Raw genomic sequence first — 21,444 nt, 5'->3', positions numbered from 1 at the left:
GCCGGAGGAAGCGTGCGCGGGGGCGGGTGGTGGGCAACCCCGGGCAGGGCAGGAGGCGCCCTCCCTCTCCTCCCCTCCCTTCCGGGCGTTGAGAGGGAGAGCTGGGGAAGAGCTTCCCGCCCCTCCAGACGTGGCAGGGAGACAGGTGGGTTTTGCCCGCCTTTTCTTTCCCCCGCTTCTCCCCCCAAGCGGCCTCCCTCGCAGGACCGTCGTGCAAAGGCCGAGTCCGCCCCAGCCACTTGGTCAGCCGGCGAGCGCCACAGATTTTGGACAGCCGCTTTCGCGACCCGGCTGAGGCAGGCAGGCTGGCTGGCTGGGGGTGAGCCCGCCTGAGAGGGGTTCTTGCTTGGCCTGGGCTATCCGGGGCAGGTGTAGTCCAGGCGGTTCCAAACTGGCAAAACCTGCCTCTTTTTTTTTTTAAATTTGATTTATATGCCGCCCTTCTCCGGAGACTGAGGGCGGCTTACAATGTGCTCAGCAATAGCCTTCATCCTTTTGTATATTTATACAAAGTCAGCTTATTGCCCTCAAAAACCGGGTCCTCATTTCACCTACCTTACTTAGAAAGGATGGAAGGCTGAGTCAACCTGAGGACCCAGTTTGTGGGGGCAATAAGCTGACTTTGTATAAATATACAAAAGGATGAAGGCTATTGCTTAATGCATTGTAAGCCACCCTGAGTCTCCGGAGAAGGGCGGCATATAAATCAAATTAAAAAAAAACAAAACCTTGAGCCTTGGAGAGATTCGAACCAGCAGTAAATTGCAGGCAGCTGTGTTAATAACAGGGTGCGTAGACCACTGTACTATCAAGGCTCAAACCTGCCTCTGGTGGGTGGTAGGAGCTGTGGGGTAGGTGTGTTATGTTTTTCTTCTTTTCTTACCAGGTTCTGCTCCTGGGGGGTCTTCTGAGCCCCCTCCCCCCCTCCTGGCTCCCAAAATTGGGGCAGGCAGTCTGTGGAGGAAGTGAGTCCTGACGTTTCATGGTTCGCCCCCTGGACGGTGTCCTGGCTTTGATCTTCTCTAACTCACCCCCGCTCCCTCCCAGCCCAGGCGGGGAAGTCCCCTGGACCATGAGTCGCTACAGCTTCTCCAACCTGATGGACTGGATGTATGGCGGGGTGGACCCCAGCTTTGAAGGCAACGGGGGTCGCGAATGCGCTGCCTTCATCTCTTGGGAGCAGCGTCTGCTGGAGAGCCTGGTCTTCACCACCATAGGAATTCTGGAGATCCTGGTGTCTCTGCAGAAGATCAGAAGGTCCACAGCCAGAGAAGCTGCTGACCTCTTGGCTCAGTCCCGGCTCAAGGAGGAAAGTTGGGGCAAAAACGTCTTGCTGGTGACCCTTTGCCTGACCTTTGGAGTTGAAGTGGGATTCAAGTTTGCCTCCAGGACAGTCATCTACTTGCTGAACCCATGCCATGTGGTTACGATGATGCAGGTAATGAACTTTCTTCCTCCAGATAGTTTGAACTACCAGTAGAAGAGAATATTTGTAGCTCGGGGTTGAACTGGGGGATCCTTGATGCTCTCCATGCTTGGTGGCTTTCTTGGAGCTATTTCAGATCCAGCAGGCCAACCGAACCTCTGCAAGAAAACCAGCAAATTCAGAGAGCACCAAGGACCCCAAGGTTTGTACTACAACTACCATCGGCCACAGCTATCTAGGCGGCCTCAAGATGGGCAAGGTTGCTTGAAAATGGAAAAGGCCTTTTGGTATCCAAAGAGGCAGCTGTTTTTATTTTAGCCAATAGTTCTTTTTGCATTCCCTTCTTTTTATCGGTGCCAAATTTTACTTTGCAACTGGTCTCTCTGCCTCTCCTTAGCAAAGAGGTGAGGCTGGGTGAAAGAACAGATCCAGCATTCAAATACTTGAGAGAATCCAAATCTCTTTTATGGTCTCTGAAAGACTACAAGGCTGGTGCCAATTGGGTCTGCTGGGGAGGCTCTTTCAGGACCAATCGGTGGGCTGGTTTCTCTTCCCCCCCTCCCCAGTCAAATGAGGAACCTAGGAATGTAAGTTCCATGTTACCAGCTGTTTTTGTGTTTGTGGGTAGTAGTTTTAAGAAGAGACTGGACAGCCACTTCACGGGTGGGTTCTAAATTTTTTTACTACCGGTTCTGTGGGTGTGGCTTATTTTGTGGGCATGGCTTGATGATCATGTGACAATTCTTTAGGATTTAGCAGAGGTACTGGGTTACCAGGCTTTTAACTGCTTGCAGAGCTGTACTGGTCTACCCATTTATTTTTGCAGACACCGGTCTACTCATGTATTTTTGCAGGCTTTGGTCTACTCATTTGTTTTTGGAGGCACCGGTCTACCACCAAACTGCCTTTTACCACTGATCAGCTGTAGGGCGGCCCTTTGAAGCAGTTTTTTTCCTTATAGCCCATCAGCTGGGACTCAGGAGGCAGCAATAGATTGGGGGTGGGGCCAAATAAAAGGTAAGAATAATGCGGGGGCGGGGGGGAGAACCAGTTCGGTGACGTCATATCGTCACCGCTACCGGCTCGGCGGAACTGGGCAGAACCCACCACTGAGCCACTTGTCCTGCTTGAGCAGGGGGTCGGACTAGAAGACCTCCAAGGTACCTTTGAACTTTGTTATTCTGTATTTGACATAGTTGGAACCAGAATTTCTATTGCTAAGTAATGTGGTTGTTAAATGAGTTGTGTCCGATTACGCAACTTTTTTTTTTGCCACAGTTGTTAGGCAGTTCACATGCCAGTTGCCAAGGGCCCAAATTTTGACTATGTGACTGTAGGGATGCTGAGATGGTTGCAAGTGTGAGGACCAGTTGTAAGTCACTTTTTTCAGTGCTATTGTAACTTTGAATGGTCACTAAACCGTTGGTTGTAAGTTGAGGACTCTCTGTAGGTGCCCCAAGACATGAAGTTAGAGGTAGGCCAGCCAGGAAACTCCATTTGATTATCCAACTGTCTTAGATTTAAAAAATCAGCATGTTCAAAACTTTAAGGCTACTCTTGGGTGTCCAAGGATAGAGTAAAAAAAACCAAAATGGCGCCCATGATCAAAGCTCTGCCTATGTGCAGCCATGCCCACCTCGCCTTTTTCTTTTTCTTTTTGATGCCCTGGATCCACTGAACTCAGTAAAAAAAGCCAGTTAATCCTTCTCAGTTAAGGAAACAGTGAGCAACTCTTGTTGAATGGTTTATGTTTATGCACAACTGAGATTTACAGCTGGTTTGGAATGAGGCATTGCATTTGTCTTGTTGGAGCGAAGTTTCAGAATTGGAGGGGTGGGGGTGCTTCTAGAAGGAAGCAGAAGATGGGGAGTGGGTCAGAGTGAAACACCAGCTGTAATTTTAATTTCCATTCAGGCTTCAAATTAATTTTAAATCTCATTAACATAATTACTGTCCTGATATTTAATTATTTCTCCATTCTACTGGATGAAAATGACAGTTTTGGTGGCTGTTGTAATAGTCTTTTGGAGACCCTCAAGAGATGCTAAGTTTAGTTTCAGGAGAAGTGGAATACCCAAAGCTGCTTTTTCAAAAGGCAACTTGCACTTTGTTTTTCTTTGAAGACGTTTTGCTTCTCATCCAAGAAGCTTCTCCGGTTCTGAAGAAGGAACTGAAGAAGCTTCTTGAATGAGAAGCAAAAGGGTTAAAACAAAAACAAAGTCCTTTGGGACAACCATGCCCTAGATGACTAAGAATCTCCATAGATAAGAGGCGGAATAGTGCTCCATTGCTCTGGGAAAGGAGACCTGGCAGGAAAGGTTCTCAGTCATCCAGGTCATGATTGCCCCAAAGCTGCTACTCCAAAAGGCAACTGGACTTCCTTGATTTTGTTTCTTGGAAAACATTTCACTTCTCATCAAGAAGCTTGTTCAGTTCAGCAGGGGGCTTGCTTGTTTTCATCCAGTTTTTCTAGCACCAACATTGCTTTAAGCAAGGAGAGACTTTGATGGGCAGCGAGTTCAGTCAACTTTCTGTTTTCCTGTAGGGAACGCATGAAATCCAGAGTCCATTCGTTTAGCAAAATAATTTCCACTGGTCCAATCTTAGTCATTTGTCAGTTTTCATTTTGCATGGAAAAAGTCATTGCTACCCAGTGCACAAAACCAAACAGAACTCAAAGGGAGATCTGTGGGAAAGGACACAAAGTTAAACAAGCTTAGTTTGTTTTAGTCTTAACTTGGTGATAGTGGAACTGTCCATGATTAGGACTGAGCTGGAAAGAAAGTGATACAAGGACAAAAAAGCCAGGGAAACAAGGAAGATTAAATTCTGGGTTCTGGAGGCATTGAGACTGCAGTGAAATATAAGTCACCCAAAGCCCCACATTGGATAGTGGCCTTCCAATCTCATTTTTGAGATCACCAGAGCTACTCCCCACCCTTGCTGTAATTTGGTGAGAAGGTGTCACCACTGCTCTCCATAAGAGTGTTCACTTGAAATGGTTTGATATTTTACTATTTTACTGGAAATCAGGATTTTGCAGGGAGTATGCCAAATTATATTGGGCTAGTGGATTGATCTGGACAATTGAGCTGCATAGATTACTTAGTCTGTTTTTTCAATTATTTTCAAGATTGTAATGTGGTTGTAATTGGTCTGAGCAACCTTGAAAGTAAAGAGAGGTGTCTAATACAAGAAGGTAAAGAAATTAAATTAATCTGAACTAAAATTAGATGCTCTCGAAAAAAGTTTATGCAAAATTCTCTCCCCCTCCCCCCATTTCTGCCAAAGGAGCATTTATGGTGGAGACCAGTTATCCAACTTTGGTGATTTCTAGATGTGCAGATAGCAACTTCCAATAGCAATGGCCCTATCAGGGAATTCTGAGAGTCAAAGGCCACACCTCTGGAAGTGGCCAAGCCTTAGCAACAAGGCGAAGGGACTGAGTTTTGACCCAACCGATCCCATAATTGCTTGGTCCTGTTGTTTAAGGCTGATGGGAGTTGAAATCCAACAGGTCAGGAGAGTCAAAGATGGTTCTCCCACTGGCATAGATAATGCTACTAGCAAACCAGAAACCCATTAATAAAGCTCATTGATGGGACCTCCAGATGTTGATGAATTCCAGGTGCCAGGAGGTTCATCTACATAATTAATGCAATGCTGGAAATACCAGGGGTGGTATTCACTTACCTACGCTACTGGTTCGCGTGCATGCAGGCGCAGAGCATCAAAAACAGGATGTGATAAAGTCTGGGTGGGCGGAGCCTCCCGCAGCCACCGATGCCGGTTTGCCTGAACTGGATAGAATCAGCTGAATAGCATCACTGGTTGTTACCATAATCCATAGTTAGTAACCCTCCTATAATTCTAGCACTTCAGGGTTTTTCTTAAAATCTTCTATGAAGATAAGAATGTTTTTACCCCATACATCCTTAATCCAGCACAGCCACTGGACCTTCAGTGACTCTTTCGAAACATAATTATTTCTAGCAATTTCATTATTATTATTATTATTATTATTATTATTATTATTATTATTATTATTATTATTAATTAAATTTGTATACCGCCCTACTCCCGAAGGACTCAGGGCGGTGAACAGCCATAAAATAAAACATATAGATACAAAATTTAAAATAGAGATAAAACAAATTAAATAAATTTGGCTGAACCATTTTAAAACCCCAATAATTTAAAACCAAATTGAAAATTCCCATTTAAAAGAGGAAAATTTAGGTCAGGCCAGCTTGATGAAATAGGAACGTCTTAAGCGCGTTATTGGAAGAATAACATTCTCTTTGTTTTTTAAATTTAAAACAAAGAGTTTTTTTTGAAAAAAAAGTTAGGATAATTCCTGAAAATAGGCAATTAATGCTCCAAATAATCTTAATAAGAGATACCAAGCAGAATATGTTGTTTTCATGATATTAAAAAAGAAATGTAATTTTTTGAGCTTAGTAACAAAATCTGTGCTATATTGTTATTTATAAATGCTTAAAAACAGAAGCAAAAAAAGAAAAAAAAGAAAAAGAAAAAACAGCCTTAAAAATAACATAGGTAAATATTTAATTTCTACTTCCCGTTCTTCATCCTAATCAGTTTTGCAGGACCTGCTGAAGTATATTTTAGAAACCAGGCTTTAGGTGACTCTATTTACCTTGCTGTGCAATACTTAATAACAGCATCATGCTTTTGTTTTTCTTAATGTTTGCCATGAAGACCCAAGCTCTTTGAAACAAATCAAATTTATTTATTTATTTATTTACAAATATTTATATGCCGCCCTTCTCCCAAAGGACCTAGGGTGGTGAACACAAGTTAAAAAACATACAATAATAAAGGAAAATCCTAATTAAAAACCAATCGAAACAGGGACAAATAAATAATAAAACCCAAGAATCAGAATCAACCCATTTGTTGAAACAGCCAAGTCTTTAGGCCTCGACGGAAGGAGCGGAGATCAGGCGCCATCCGAAGCTCGGTGGGTAACTCATTCCAGAGGGCAGGAGCGCCCACAGCGTCTACCCCTGGACGTTACCAGCCGACATTGTCTGGTCGACGGTACCCTGAGGAGGGCAGCCCTGTGTGAGCGGACAGGACGGTGGGAGGTGGGTAGGAGATGGTCCTGCAAATACCCCGGACCTAAGCCATATAGGGCTTTATAAGTAAGTACCAGCACCTTGAAGCGGATCTGGAGGACCACTGGTAACCAGTGCAGCTCGCGTAGGAGAGGTGTTATGCGGGAGTAACGGGGAGCTCCCATAACAACCCACGCGGCCACATTCTGGACCAGCTAGAGCCTCCGGGTGCACCTCAAGGGCAGCCCCATGTAGAGGGAGTTGCAGTAATCCAAGCGAGAAGTAACCGTTTGCTAAAGCCAGAAAAAATACATTGTAGTAACAACAAGAAACTGAATGGATGATAAAAATCTACAGGTAGTCCTTGACTTATGACCACAATTGAGCCTAAAATTTCTGTCGCTAAGAGAAACATTTGTTGAGTTTTGCTCCATTTTACAACCTTTCTTGCCTCAGTTGTTAAGTGAACCACTGCAGTTGTTAAATGAGTCACACAATTGTTAAGTCTGGCTTCCCCGAAACTGGCTCATCAGAAGGTCCCGAAAGATGATCACATGACCCTGGGACACGGCAACTGTCCTAAGTATGAGCCAATTGCCAAGCATCTGAATTTTGGTCCCATGATTATGGGGATGCTGCAATGGTTGTAAGTGTGAAAAATGGTCATAAGTCCCCTTTTTAGCACCATTGTAACTTTGAATAGTCACTAAATGAAATGTTGTAAGATGGAGGACTATTTGTACTATCAGCAAAGAAAATGAAAACCAACATTGACCCTAACTAGAAACAATTTCAGTGGTCGCTTAAAAATTATCGAAAGAACTCAGATTGACCTGGGGAGATTTGAAACTGACCAGCGGAGAGCTAAGGATAGATATTGTTCAAATAACAGATAGGATTATATGAATAACAATATTTTTGTTTAATAGTGTTGCTTGATGTTAACTAGAGTTTGTTGTCTGACTTTGTACATGTCACTAAGCTGTCATACTCAATGCTGTTCAATAGCTCTTAAATGTCATAGGGTTGAAACGGACCTCAGAGGTCATCTGACTGAACCCCCTCGATGCAGGCTCACTGGAGGTTTTCAAGGATAGACTGCACAACCATTTGAGTGGGATGGTGTAAGGCTCCTGCCTTGAACAGGAGGTTGGACTAGAAGACCTCTGAAGTCCCTTCCAGCCCTCTGCTTCTGTGTTCTGCCTGCTATGTTGTTTCTAAAAAGCTTCTGAAGCTCGTGAGATAACCAAATCTCATGAACTTTGTGTTTTCACCTAAACTCTCAGAAGACTTGGACTTTCTTGTCATTCTTCCTTTCAAAAACACCATTGCTCCAAGGTTGTGACGTTGTGTAACATTGTGCAGGTAGGCCCCCTATTTGAACAGGTTGCTGATTCCTAGCTTAGTGGGATGTATTAACTTCCCCATGCCACATTCTGTACAGCTGACCTTAAAATGGATAAAATTTATATTCCACTGAACACATTTCTCACTTAGCAACATAATTTTGGGCTCAATTGTCATAAATTGAGGACTACCTGTACTAAGGGTTCAACCAGCCAGCCTTTGAAGACCCTTGACACACTTATCTCTAGCATGAGCTTTCTTGTCATATCCCAACTTTTCAACTCTTGTCATCTGCAGATTAGTTTCCCTGAAGCTGCTTTTCAATCTGTAAGGCTGAAGTCTGTGAGGGAAGCAATAACATAAATGTAATCTGACAGGAACTCCATTCAAGTTGTTGTTTTTCCCCCTCCTTCTTCCTCCTCCTCTTCCTCCTCTTCTAAAAATAGTGGAAAGAAAAAGGAGGTTGTTATCTTTTGTGAATGCGGCTCTTTACAAAATGTGCCAGGGAAACAACAAAAGACAAAGAGGGAGTCTGTATGCCCTTAAGAGCTATCAAGTGCTATTCTAAAGCAACTGATGTGCTTTTGCACAGATGTGGATTGCTAGTGTTTTCTAAGGCCCCCGTTTCCACTCTCAGGGAGAACCGCAGTGTGGTTTAGAGTTGCTTGGTTGAAACCAGAATATCAATAAAAGAGAATATTTGTAGCTCAGGGTTGAAATGAAGGGTCCTATCTGAGCTTGCTTGTTTTCTTGTAGATGCTTCATTACCCAAACTAGGTAACATAATCAGTGTTAGTAAGGAATGGGGTTTGCTCTCAATTTATATTTTAGTGCAGTAGTGTCAAATTCACGTCATCACGGTGGCATCATGTGATGTATTGGGACTTTTCCCCCCTTTGCTAAACCAGCATGGGTGTGGCCAGCACATGATGCATCTGGCCCGCGGGCTGGGAGTTTGACAGCCCTGTTCTAGTGGCTTGCCCTGTCAATATTGATGGGAGTGGTCTTAGAGGTTCCTTGGGCTGCTTACTGTTGGCTTGTTCAGCAGTTTCTTCTTTGGGGTATTATTTACTTGATTGTTGGTCTGATGTTAATCTTGGTATTAATCTATGCTCTTCTGGGTGCTGATTGCTGGTGGAGAGGTGTTTTTCTGGTTCTCTTTTTGGCCTGTTGATTGTCTCTTTTGCATACTCTGTAGATACTGTTTATGTCTATGTGTTTGTTGATGGCTAATTTGTACAAATACCAGGTTTTAGAAATCCCCTAGCCTAGCGGGTTTGGACTTGGCTTGGTCTAGGACCGTGATGGCGAACCTATGGCACGGGTGCCACATGTGACACACATTGGTGGGCATGTGAGTGTTGCCCTAGCTCAGCTCCAGCGTGGATGTGTGCACCAGCCAATTGATTTTCAGGCCCTTCCAGTCCCACCGGAAGTCAGGAAATTGGCTGTTTCTGGCCTCCGGAAGGCCTCTGGGGGGATGGGGAAGGCTGTTTTTGCCCTCCCCAGGCTCCTAGAAAGCCTCTGGAGCCTGGGGAGGGGAAAAAACGGGCCTACCCGTGCCAAAAACAGGGGGAAGTATTGGGGGGGGTCACGTGCACATGCGCAGGAGGGCGGGGTGCATTGAATTATGGATGTGGGCACCCGCATCTGCGACCACCCCCCCCGCGACCCCCGCTTTTGGCATGCGATGGCAAAAAGGTTAGTCATCACTGGTCTAGGAATATAAAAAGGGCCTCTTGGAAGAGAAAATAGAATTGAGTAGAGTGAAATTTTGAGTTTGGTCCCCTTTTGCAAAATGGGAGGCCAGTGAAAGTCTCTTGGGTGGGGAGAAGAGCTATACAAGATTGAGAAAGGCCTCACCTGGTATTTGTAAGCACCTGCTATTTATCACCTGGTATTCACTTGGTATTTGTAAGTCCTCAGCTTACAATCACAATTGGCACCAGAATTTCCATTGCTAAGCAAGGCAGTTATTAAGTCAGTCACAACCAATTTTACAAACTCTTTTAATGATTGGTATGTGAATTGCTGCAGTCGTTAAGCAAATCCAGCTTCCCCATTAACTTTGCTTGTCAGAAGTTATCTGAAAAGGTGTGCAAATGGCAATCACCTGATCCCGGGATGCTGCAACTATTGTAAATATATGCCAGCTTGCACAAGAAGTTTCCAAGGCTCCATATATTTTAATTTCTTGAGCAAACAGATAGTCTTGCATTAGATCACTGAAATCTAATTAGATCACAGTACGCTGCCTGGAGTAACACTATATTAATTCAATTAATAAATAAACCTTGCAAGATATTATTTGCTTCCAAGATGTCTGAAAATTTAATTTCTGTTGATTTTGGTGGGAACGGAGATGTCTTACCTCTGTTTGTCCTAGATTTATTTTAATTAAATTTTTAATGAAATAAAAGCTTCCATTGCCTATCCTTCATGATGTAACCACCTTGTGCAATATGTCAGAACTGAAGTCTACAATGTAGTTGTAGACTGCAGTCCCAACAAATTGCAGCCAGTCGATTCCCTTTTTTCTCAATGTTTAATCTTATATACCATCTGCTACAGGAGACTAATATTTAGAAATAAGTTTTGAGAAAGAGAGGTGGTGCACAAGATATGAGGAGCTGTCGTTTCCCCTTTTTTGGGGGGAAGTTCTGCTTTAGACAAAGCACCCAGTCACTGGAGCTGCCACCAAAAATGTTAAAAAATAGAGAACCTGCTCTGCTCTGACATTTTAAAATAACTCCTCATTATTTCCCATCCACCGTTTTGAAATGCAGTTGTGCCTGTGAGTTATTTTGCAAAAAGGGCAAAGTAAAAATTAATTCACAGGTACATTGTGCCTTGCAAACGCCAGCCTAAAATAAGTGACACCCGGCCTTCTTTCTCTAACAAAAACCCTAAGCGACAGCTTGTATGTGTGAGAACATCTGGAGGTGATTTACTGTTATATATAGAAGCATGTTTTACATGCAGGTTTAAGTTGGGGGATTCTGCAAGCAAGGATTAATCGTTTGCAGAAGTGCACATCACAGATGCTGGATTTTTAATTTCTATCTCACAATGGAAAACGACTTTGGCTGTTAAAAGCCACAAATCTCCCAATCAAGTGATGAAGTTAAATAATTTCCAATTTAGCAGCCAGAGAGAGCTTGCTTTTGCTGAATTCAATGCTATTGTCAAGGGAGGACAGGTAAAGAGTTTTCTACCTTGGCTGGCATTGGTGTTTGGGATAGAAGTGGCCCCTGTTCTAAATCAGATTCTCTTTGTAAGAACAACAACAACAACAACAACAACAACTTGGAACTGCCTATATGCTCATATGTTACCTTAACAGGATTTAGGTTCTTGGTTAGGACTTGCACTGTTAAGTTTTTACCAGTCCTAGACTGAACCGAATTGAAGATTAAATAAATAATAATAAAAAGAGTTAGGGAATCCAGCTTGTTGCAAAGCATCACGCTCAATTTCTAGCTTCTGTATTAATTTGCATCAGGGCCTTGACAGTCCAGAGCCCTTGGGAAGACCCAGCATCCCAATGGGTCAAGTTTTCCTTGCAAAAAACAGATCTTTCGTGACTGCTGCATGGAAGCCCATCAGTTGGCGAGCAGCCCACCGTTGTTCTCAGAGATTCCAGGCTTCTTTTCTAGAGCAACAGAGAAGAGTTTTGGGTCTCCCTGCCTGCCTTGCTTCCTCCCTTGCAGCAGTTTGTGTGTTTATTTGTGTCAGAAGCATCACAATTGCATACTATGCAATTATAGTATATGACATAAAATGCAAAATATAAAATACAAGATTAAAATATGTGCAAAACTAGCAACATTAATTGTGTTTTGTCGTGCTGCCATGAGGTCCTACACTGATCAGGTCACAAAGGACAGGTATACATATGTGTTGTTGTCTGCATGTCACCACAATCGCAAAGAACAGAAGCCACGGGAGAGGCCCATTTGTTCAGAGAGCCTCTGGATCTTGTTGTACCTGTCTGCCATCTATTCAACGATTTCCATACTTGCCAGCTTTTGGCAGAGCCAGGTTCCACCCAGGGTTGGTTCTTTGTAGCTTTCCTTTTTTTTTTTTTTTTTTTTTTTTTTTTATTGAGTTTTAAACATATATATGAAGACAATACAAAAAATACAAAAAAGACATTACAAAGACATAACAAGTTCCCACCACCAACCTACCCACACCACATTTTACATATATGCTTTGGTCATCATCAAAATATATATTGCTTTATAATATAATATATACGTGATACATCGTCAATTCAGATGTTTTAGATTAGAAATAATCTTGCATCTCCTCTTTATTTATTTATTTCCGGTTTTATTTTTTCTACCCTATATTCCTTCATCTATATTTGTACTGATTTTCTTTTCCAGCCATTGATACCACTGGTGCCACACAAGATAGAATTCACTTTCTTCTTTATCTTGGAGTTCTAGTGTCAGTCTATCCATTTCGGCACATTCTGTTATCTTTGAGATTAGTTTGTCTTTGGTTGGGAGTTGATCTGATTTCCAGTTTTGCGCAAACAGTAGTCGTGCTGCTGTCAAAATATGTATGATGAGGTATTTTGTCTCTTTGTTGTGTTGTGTTGTTATCATTCCAAATAGAAAAAATTCTGGAGTGTTTTCTACTTGTTGGTTTATTATTTCTTCAATGATTTTCTTTGTGTCCTTCCAGTATTGTTGGGCCTTTGTACATTTCCACCAGGCATGGTAGTATGTCCCCTTTTTTATTTTGCACTTCCAACAGCGTGGGGAGGTGTTTGGATATATTTTGGCTAGTCTGGCTGGTGTTAGATGCCATCTGTAAAACATTTTTATAAGGTTTTCTTTATAGGGTATGGCTCTTGTCATTTTGATGTTCTGTTTCCACAATTTCTCCCAGTTTGCCAGTTGGATGTTGTGCCCTATGTCCCTGGCCCATCTTATCATATTTTCTTTTACTGTTTCTTCCAGTAATTTATATCTAAGTAAGAAGTTATATAATTTGGTTATCATTTTTTGTTCTGGGCCTTGTAAAATCTTATCCAATTCGTTCAAATTATTCGAGATTCCATATTGCTTTTTATCTGCTATGTGTCTTGAGTGTATTTGAGTATAGGGCCACCAATCGATATTTATGCCGGAGTTTTGGAGTTGCTGTCTTGAGATGAGTTCGCCTTCATGGTTCAATAAGTCTTGGTATCTCATCATTTTTCCTATTTCGAGAGTGTTGGGATATATCAATGCTTCCATCGGGGACCACCATTTTGGTATTTTAGTATAGTGAGTTCTCTTGATATCCTGCCAGATCTTGAATAATGAAGCTCGAATTATATGACCTTGGAAGTACATGTGTCTCTTATCCGATCCGTCCCATAAGAAAGCGTGCCATCCTCTTATTAAGTCAAAGCCTTCTAAATATAAAGTTCTTTTGTTGTCCAGTTTCATCCATTCTTTAATCCAGGTCAATCCTGATGCCTTATAGTAGAGTTCCCAATCTGGTGTTGCTAGGCCTCCTTTGTCCCGTGAATCCTGTAGAGCTTTGATTTTAATTCTGGCCTTCTTTCCCTGCCATATGTAGTTCATTGTTGTTTTGTTGAGGTTCTTAAAGAAATCTCTTCCGGGGTGTATTGGGATCACTTGATATAAATATAGTATTCTTGGTAATATGTTCATTTTTATTGAGGCAATTCTGCCCATCAACGAGAGTTGTAATCTACTCCAAATTTCTAAGTCTTTTTTAATTTGTTTTAACAATTTGGTGTAATTATCTTCTTTAATTGTAGTTGCTTTTGCTGTCAGCCAAATACCTAGGTATTTTATTTTCTTTACTATTTGAAGTCCTAATTCTTGTTCTAATTTCGACTGTTGTGTTTGGGTCATATTCTTCGTCAATACTTTCGTCTTCTGCTTATTTATTTTGAGGCCCGCAACTTCCCCGTATTCCTCTATCATTGTCATCAACCTGGTTCCAGATCGTCTTGGGTTTTCCAATATGAAGATCACATCATCTGCAAAGGCAAGCAATTTATACTCCTCTCCCCGAATCTTAAGGCCTTCCACGTCTTCTTCCTTCCTAATTTCCGTTAATAAAACTTCCAGTGCGATTATAAATAATAGAGGTGACATGGGACAACCTTGTCGTACGCCTTTCTGGATGTCAAAAGTTTGCGTCATGTCACCATTTATTGCAATTTTGGCTGTTTGACAGGAGTAAATCTTTCTTATCAATTTAAGGAATTTCTCTCCGCAATTCATTAATTCAAGTTGTGATGTAAGAAATGACCAATTTAAATTATCAAAGGCCTTCTGGGCGTCGAGAGATATTAAAGCTATTTCCTTATCTATTTTCTTATCGTAGTATTCCAGTATATCTATGATCGTTCTCAAGTTATTTTTAATCTGCCTCCTGGGTATGAAGCCGTTTTGGTCTGTATGTATATATTTATGAATTATTGTTTTAAGTCTCTGCGCTAATATTGACATGAATAGTTTGTAGTCTACATTGAGTAATGAGATGGGTCTATAATTCCTAACTTGGGTCCGATCTAAATCTTCTTTGTGTATTAACGTAATAATAGTTTCTGTCCATGATTTTGGGATTTCAGCTGTCAATAGTGCTGCGTTGAAGACTTGTAGCAATATTTCGTCTATTTCTTGTTGGGAGTGTTTATAAAATTCAGTAGGAATTCCATCTGGTCCTGGAGTTTTATTGTTCTTTTGTTTTTTACGAGCTTCAATCAATTCAGTCATTGTTATGGGGCGATTCAGGGTCTCTCTATGGTCTTCTTCAAATTGTGTGATATTCACTTTACTAAGATATTTTCGAATTTGGTCTTCGGGGACATCTTCCTGCCGATAGAGATTCTGAAAAAATGTTTTGACTATGTTTTTCTTATCTACGTGTGTATGGAATAAAGTTCCTAATTCGTCCTGGAGTTGGTGTATAATTCTTTTGTCTGTTTGCTTTTTTAACTTATGGGCTAACCAGCGTCCAGTTTTGTTTGCGTGTTCGAAGTTGGTCTGTTTTGCCATTTTTATTTTTTGTGCCAAATCAACTTTTGTGGTCAAATTCAATTTGTGTTTAGCCAAATTAAGTTTTTGCTGTGCTATCCTATTATTAGGGTGCTGTTGTAATTTAGTTTCTTCTATCTTGATTTCTTCCAATAAGTCATTCCTGATTCTTTGTTTCTCTTTTTTCCTCTTTGCCACGTATGCAATGGTTAGGCCCCTAATATATGCTTTCGTCGTGTCCCATAAATTTTGTAACGACGTATGGTCCTTTGTGTTAATTTGGAAAAATATCTTAATCTCTTTTTCCATCATTTGTAAATACTCTTTTTCCTTTATAATACTTGTATCCATTTTCCATCTTTTCTGTTTTCGGGAGCCTTTCCAAATTATTTTGATAGGGTTATGGTCAGCCCATGTGTTAGGCATAATTTCTATGTCATGTATTTCTTTACTTAGTTGGGGTGTCATCCATGCCATATCCAATCTTGACCACGATTGATGTGGGCCAGAAAAGTATGTGTACTGTTTGGTTGTGGTATTTAATTCTCGCCAGGTGTCATGTAGACTCATTTCCTGTACCAAGTTCTTAAATGTTTGTGGCAGTGTCTTCCTTTTGATTTTGTTCTTCCTGTTACTATAATAGTCTTCTCGTGTGTTAACAATTGCATTAAAATCACCGACAATGCAGATATTTTCATAATCCAGTTCTTTTAATTTATCGTGTAATTTTTTATAAAAATGTATTTGGTTTCCATTTGGGGCGTAAATGGCTACTAACAATATTGTTTTTGTTTCCAGTTTTACTTCTATTATTAAGACTCGACCCTCTTTGTCCACATATATCGGTTTTGTTCTTATATGGTCTCTAACATATATTACCACTCCCCTTTTTTTACAGTCACCTAAGGATGTGTACATTACTCCTAATTTTTTATTTTCGAGTAATTTTTTCTGTTGTTTTTTTATGTGTACCTCTTGTAAGGTGATTATATCTGCTCCTAATTTTTGCAGTTTAGTGAATATCTGATGTCTTTTGCTTGGTGAATTTAGTCCATTTATATTTATAGAGATGAGTTTTAGTTCTTCTTCCATTCCTGGTGTTGTTTATTTGTCTGTTATTTTGAGTTTTGATGTGTTTCTTGTGACTCTTTGTGTAATCCCCGTCATTTCCTCCTTCCCCAGCTTTCCCTTCTTCCGTTCCTTGTCCTCCTTATTTATTGGTTGCTCTTCTTGGTCACTGGGGTTTGAATCTTCTCTGCCTCCTCTGCTCTCCTGTTCTCCTTCATATCCTAAATGTTGGTCTGCGAAGTCCTGGGCTTTTTCTATGGTGTCGATTCGAAATTTTCTTCCTTCCCAAGAAACGAGTACTCCTTCTGGTATAAGCCATCTAAATTTAATCTTGAGTTTATTCAACTGTCGGGTTAAGAAGTTATATTCTCTTCTCCTATCCCTGGCCCTTCTCGGTACTTGTTTTAGCGTCAGAACTTCCCTCCCTTTATACATGACTGTCTCCTCTCTCATCTTTCGGTATATTTCTTCTTTCATTGTTTTTTTTGTAAATCTGATGTGTACTTCTTTAGGGAGTTTGTTTCTTCTGGCATAGTTTGTGAAGGCCCTGTAAATTTCGTCAATACCACCTCTTATTTCATCTTTATCCTTATGTGTCGCCTCTGCCAAGATTCCAACCATAATTTCACCCAAGTCTTCCTCTCTCTGTTCTTCTATATTTTGAAATCTTAAGTAGAAAGATGCCTTTTCCATTTCGAGAAATGTCAGTGCATCTTCTGTGTCTCGACTTCTTGTTGCTTGTTGGTTCTCCATCTGTTCCAACCTGGTAGCTGTGGCTTCCGCCTTCTCCTCAACTTTATGGATTCTCTGTTCGTTTTCGGTTATATTTTGTTGAATTTTCTCTATTTTTTCATCTATATTTCTAATCTCATCTTTAATTTCCCCTACATCCAATCGCATTTGTTCATGGTTCTTTTTCGTTTCATCATGATTCAGGGTCATCTTATCTTCCATCCTTTTCATTCCCTCCTGAATCATTGCAAGGGCAGCTTGGATGTTTTGAATACCTATGTTGGTCTTTTCTTTATCTGTTGTTTCCCCTGTCTTCTGTTGGACCGGGGAAGCCACCAATAGTGTTTGGGTTGGGGGTATTTTCTTGGTTGATTTAATAGTAGTTGGTATGTTTGAGGTTGCCATATCTATTTTGCTTATTATTTTTGCCCACAATTTCATAAAATTCTCACGTCTAAAGTTTATAACCTGGATGCAGGATTATTTTTACAAGATTTTTTCAGAGTATTTCTGATTAGTAATACAATATTGGGAAAGCAGCAAAAAGGAAGGCGGGGGGGGGGAAGCAAGAGAAGGGGGAAACAACGGGGAAAAAGTAAACTTCTAACAATTCATTGATTACCTTATTCTTCAATTACTTACAAAATAAAATATATTTTATTATAATAGTTCTAAAATAGTATCAATATCAATTTAATTATTATAATTCTATCTAATTATTTAAGGTCATTTACTGTATATGAATAAATTGATTAAATATAATTAAAGATAATATGCTATAATTGTTTAATTAATTTCAAATAGACAAATTAGACAAGCTACTTCAGAGAAAACTAATAAGTTATTAAAGGTTATTTTCCGAGTCTAGTATCTTATGATATATAATAGAATAGACTTAAATCGAGCTAAGCATATATATATTGTCCATTGATTATAGTCTCTTATCTTTCTTAGTGTTATGTAAACTTATCTTTCTTCCAACCAAATACGGTTCCAAAGGTCTGAGTCACCCTATTCACTTTAATTATTCCACAATCCAATTTAATCTGTAGTCCTCTGTATTCCTGTTGTTAGAGTCCAATCCCAAGAGTGTAATGTTATATCCTCTATTTAAGTCCTTATCATCTGGTTCATCAGGTATTAGTCAATATTTAAATTATTCAATCCAAACAGTTCAGTCTCTAGTAGTCAAATAATCAAAGTCCCTCACACTTTGTATCAGTTTTGTGTCCTAATCTTCGCAAGAAATATTACTAAAAGATAGTTTGTATAAATCCACTCCAACAAGTTTTACCGAGGTTTGTCCCAACTCTCCGCACTCTCCCACAAACTTTTCCTTCTTCGAATTATCTAATTCAATCCACTCTGGCCACTCCACATCAGTAAAGTCCAATACGATTAATTTATAAATCCACTCTGGCCACTCCACATCGGTAAAATCAATTTGTAGAGATCCGTCCAGGTTCCTCTCCTCTCCTTCGATCTCCGGCGCTCCACACTGCACACGCTCTCTCCGCTCGCTCCAATGCTGCGCGTTCTGTTCTTATTTGTCCAACTCTCTCCGCTCAATCCAGTCCACACTCATAAAGTCCAATAATAGTATCAAAATCTTTTAAAATTATTCACTATTCTCGTCGCAGTGCTCATAGAGATTTCCGTTCTTCCGCTCTCACTGTACACTCAGCTGTTCAGATTTTTGCGCTGTCACTTTACTTTCAAAATGGCTCCGTTCCGATCTATCTTCCGTCGCCGCTTATCCTCTTTCTTTTTTCGGGTTTCTCTTCCACCAGCGCTGCTTCTTATTATCAGGTAGTTTTTTGGGTTTTTCTAGATAATAGTCTTCTGTTGATGACCTCTTATAGTTTTCGATCTTCGCTTCCCTCTTATACAGTTATCAGCGCCTCTGGCCAGTCCCGTAAGGCTGGTTTTTCCTCACACTGGATTAAGGGCTTAATCTTGTACCTTCAGAGAAGTTGCGATCTCCTCTGAGGTCCTAAGATGTTCCCCTTTAAACTATTGATCACTACGAGATCAATAGCGCCTATTTCGGCTCCAGGTGCGGGATTGTTAGGAACTCAGGAGCGGAGATCGCCCCTTTCGTCCCTAACGCGCTGAGATCGCCGCCGGAAGTCTGTTCTTTGTAGCTTTCCATAGGTCCTCTCTGCTTTCAAATTCTTTGAAGTCTTCCGTCGACCTAAGGAAGCTTTTCCTGGATTTTAATCTCTGGTTGTTCTGTTGTTTTATTTAGCAACAGAAATTTTGGGCTCAATTGTGGTCGTAAGTCGAGGACTAACTGTACCATGAAATGGCATTTGCACAATAGAAAAGAGCAGTGCTTTGTTTTTCCATGTACAGGTAGTCCTCGACTTACGATCACAATTGAGAGCAGAATTTGTGTTGTTAAACCAAGCAGTTGCTAAATGAATTGAGCCCAGGTTTACAGCCTTTTGCCATGGTTGTTAAGCGAATCACTGCAATTGGTAAGTGAATCATGAGGTTTTCAAGTGAATCTGGATTTGCCTGTTGACTTTGCTTGCCAGAAGCTGGTTGAGAATATCATAAATGGTGATCACATGATCCTAGCATGGTCATAAATACATGCCAGTTGCCTGAATTTTGATGACGTGTCCCTGGGGATGCTGTATCGGTTGTTGAAAGTGCAAGGACTGGTTGTAAGGCACCTTTTTTGGTGTCATTGTATCTATGAAAGGTTGCTAAATGAATGGTTGCAAGTTGAGGATTACCTGTACAGGTAGTCCTCGATTTACAACAGTTCGCTTAGTGACCATTTGAAGTTACAATGGCACTGAAAAAGTGACATGACCATTTTTCACACTTATGGCCATTGCAGCATCTCCATGATCACATGATTTACATTGGATGCTTGACACTGACTCACATTTATGATGATTACAGTGTTCTGGGGTCACGTGATCCCCTTTTGCAACCTTCTGACAAGCAAAGTCAATGGGAAAGCCAGATTCGCTTAACAACCAAGTCACTAATTTAACTGCAGTGACTCACTTAACAAATCTCACAAGAAAAGTCGTAAAATGGGGCAAAACTCACTGAACACATTTCTCACGTAGCAACATAAATTTTGGTCTCAATTGCCGTTGTAAGTTGAGGACTACCTGTACTAAGGGTTCAGTCAGCCAGCCCTTGAAGACCCTTGGCACGCTTATCTCTAGCAAGATAGGGAGGGGTTTTCTTGTCATATCCAAGCAAAGCTGATTGGGGTGTGAAGAGCTACCACACCTGTTTGTCAAATGTAAGTGGCTTATCTTAACTCTAATCACATCACTAAAATAGGGGAGAAGATAAAACCTTGCAATCTTCTACTCCAAGCCTTACTCAGGCTTAGCAGGGGCTCTTTCGCACTGAACAAACACATCCACTGCAGTTTGTTAACTGGATTAGGATTTAGCAAGTGGTGACAGACCAAGCAATTACTGTTTGCGTGTTTATTTTATTTCTTGCCGGCTCCTCCTTTCATTAAGGAGCTGGAGGCTCTATTTTTCTATACAACAACAATTGTGTATTTTGCACTGAACCCCTGGGTCTCCTGGAGCTGTGGGAGGATTAGAATCTGAGTCTTCCTTCTCCTGGCTCGGCACCTTCTCCGGGTTTTTACCATAATAGACAAGCTGTGTCAAAGTCAGCAGAATTTTTTTTCTCTTTCCCCCCCCCCCCTTACAAAACAGCCAAGTTCTGTGGCTCTTGTTACTTCCTCAGGTACACTAACAATTCTGTGTCGTAGTGTAAAACTGCCAGAATTATCATGAAATGCCTTTAATGCCTCACTTGGCTTGGGCAAATGCTTTTTTCAACCAGCACCATTTCTCTTCTTAATATAGTATTATCCATGGGGTCCTTGGGGATTTCTGAGCTTGCTGATTTTTCTGCAGATGTTTCATTACCAAACTAGATAACATCATCAGTGTAAGAAGGGAGTGGGGTTGTAGCACTGATGATGTTACCTAGCTTGGTAAAATATCTGCAAGAAAACTGAAAGAAAATTCCTCCTTCTCCTCCTCCCTTCTAGCACAGATGATGTTACCTACTTAGGTCTTCAAATGTTTGCAAAAAAGCCACCAAGCTCAGAGAGCACCAAGGACCCCACAGTCCAACCCTGAGTTACAAATATCTTCTTCTATCAGTCCAGTATTATTCTTTTTGTATCACTCAAATTGTTCAAGTTAGAATTGCATTCCATTTTTGAGGGGATAAGGCTCATTGTCAATTATCATTGCCTCAACCCTAAAAGTACATACTCAATTGTGGCATGTTTGGTTTCCCTGAATTGTTGGCTGGTGTTTTTTTCCGATCATTCCTTCTTTCTCTTATCAACTTTGGCAGAAAGCAGTTGAGCCTCTCTGACAAATTACAAGCAGGCCAAAACTACTTTGGCTGCAGTGCTGACTCAGCTAAAAAATGACAAAAGTTTTTCCAAGAAGTGGGTACCATAATACCCTGTTAGTTTCATGGACAGGAGGCGTGAGGATGCCCTTTGGATTTGCTGTGGTCTGTAAAGGGGGCTGAATTGCCAATTTGGTCTTAGCCATTGGGGTTCCAGAATATTCCTAGAATCAGCCAGAAATATTCACACGTAGGTTCTGTTCTGCTGTACTTTTCTTTCTTTATTTGATTTTTATTTAACTGTATTACTTTATAAGAAATTCAAAGTGGCAAACATACCTAATATTCCTACCTCCTCCTCCTATTTTTCCCACAACAACAATCCTAGGAGATGTTTGGGGCTGAGGGAGAGCGTGAC

At 40.9% G+C, this 21,444-nt stretch overlaps 1 protein-coding gene across 1 annotated transcript in view; it reads left to right on the top strand.

Annotated features, from left to right (window-relative positions):
* The first annotated feature begins 1,057 nt into the window (after positions 1-1,057).
* The window catches only part of TMEM164 (transmembrane protein 164), a 46,826-nt gene continuing 26,439 nt past the window's right edge, over positions 1,058-21,444 (top strand). The window contains exon 1 of the mRNA XM_070952076.1: positions 1,058-1,438. Coding sequence (XP_070808177.1) covers positions 1,073-1,438 — 366 coding nt within the window. The 5' untranslated portion in view covers positions 1,058-1,072. The remainder of the gene's footprint in view (positions 1,439-21,444) is intronic.

This window comes from Pituophis catenifer, unplaced genomic scaffold (genome assembly GCF_029215685.1).
Source record: "Pituophis catenifer annectens isolate HBS135680 unplaced genomic scaffold, rPitCat1.0.hap2 SCAF_11, whole genome shotgun sequence".
Classification (NCBI taxonomy): domain Eukaryota; kingdom Metazoa; phylum Chordata; class Lepidosauria; order Squamata; family Colubridae; genus Pituophis; species Pituophis catenifer.
This window is presented reverse-complemented; position numbering and strand designations above follow the sequence as displayed.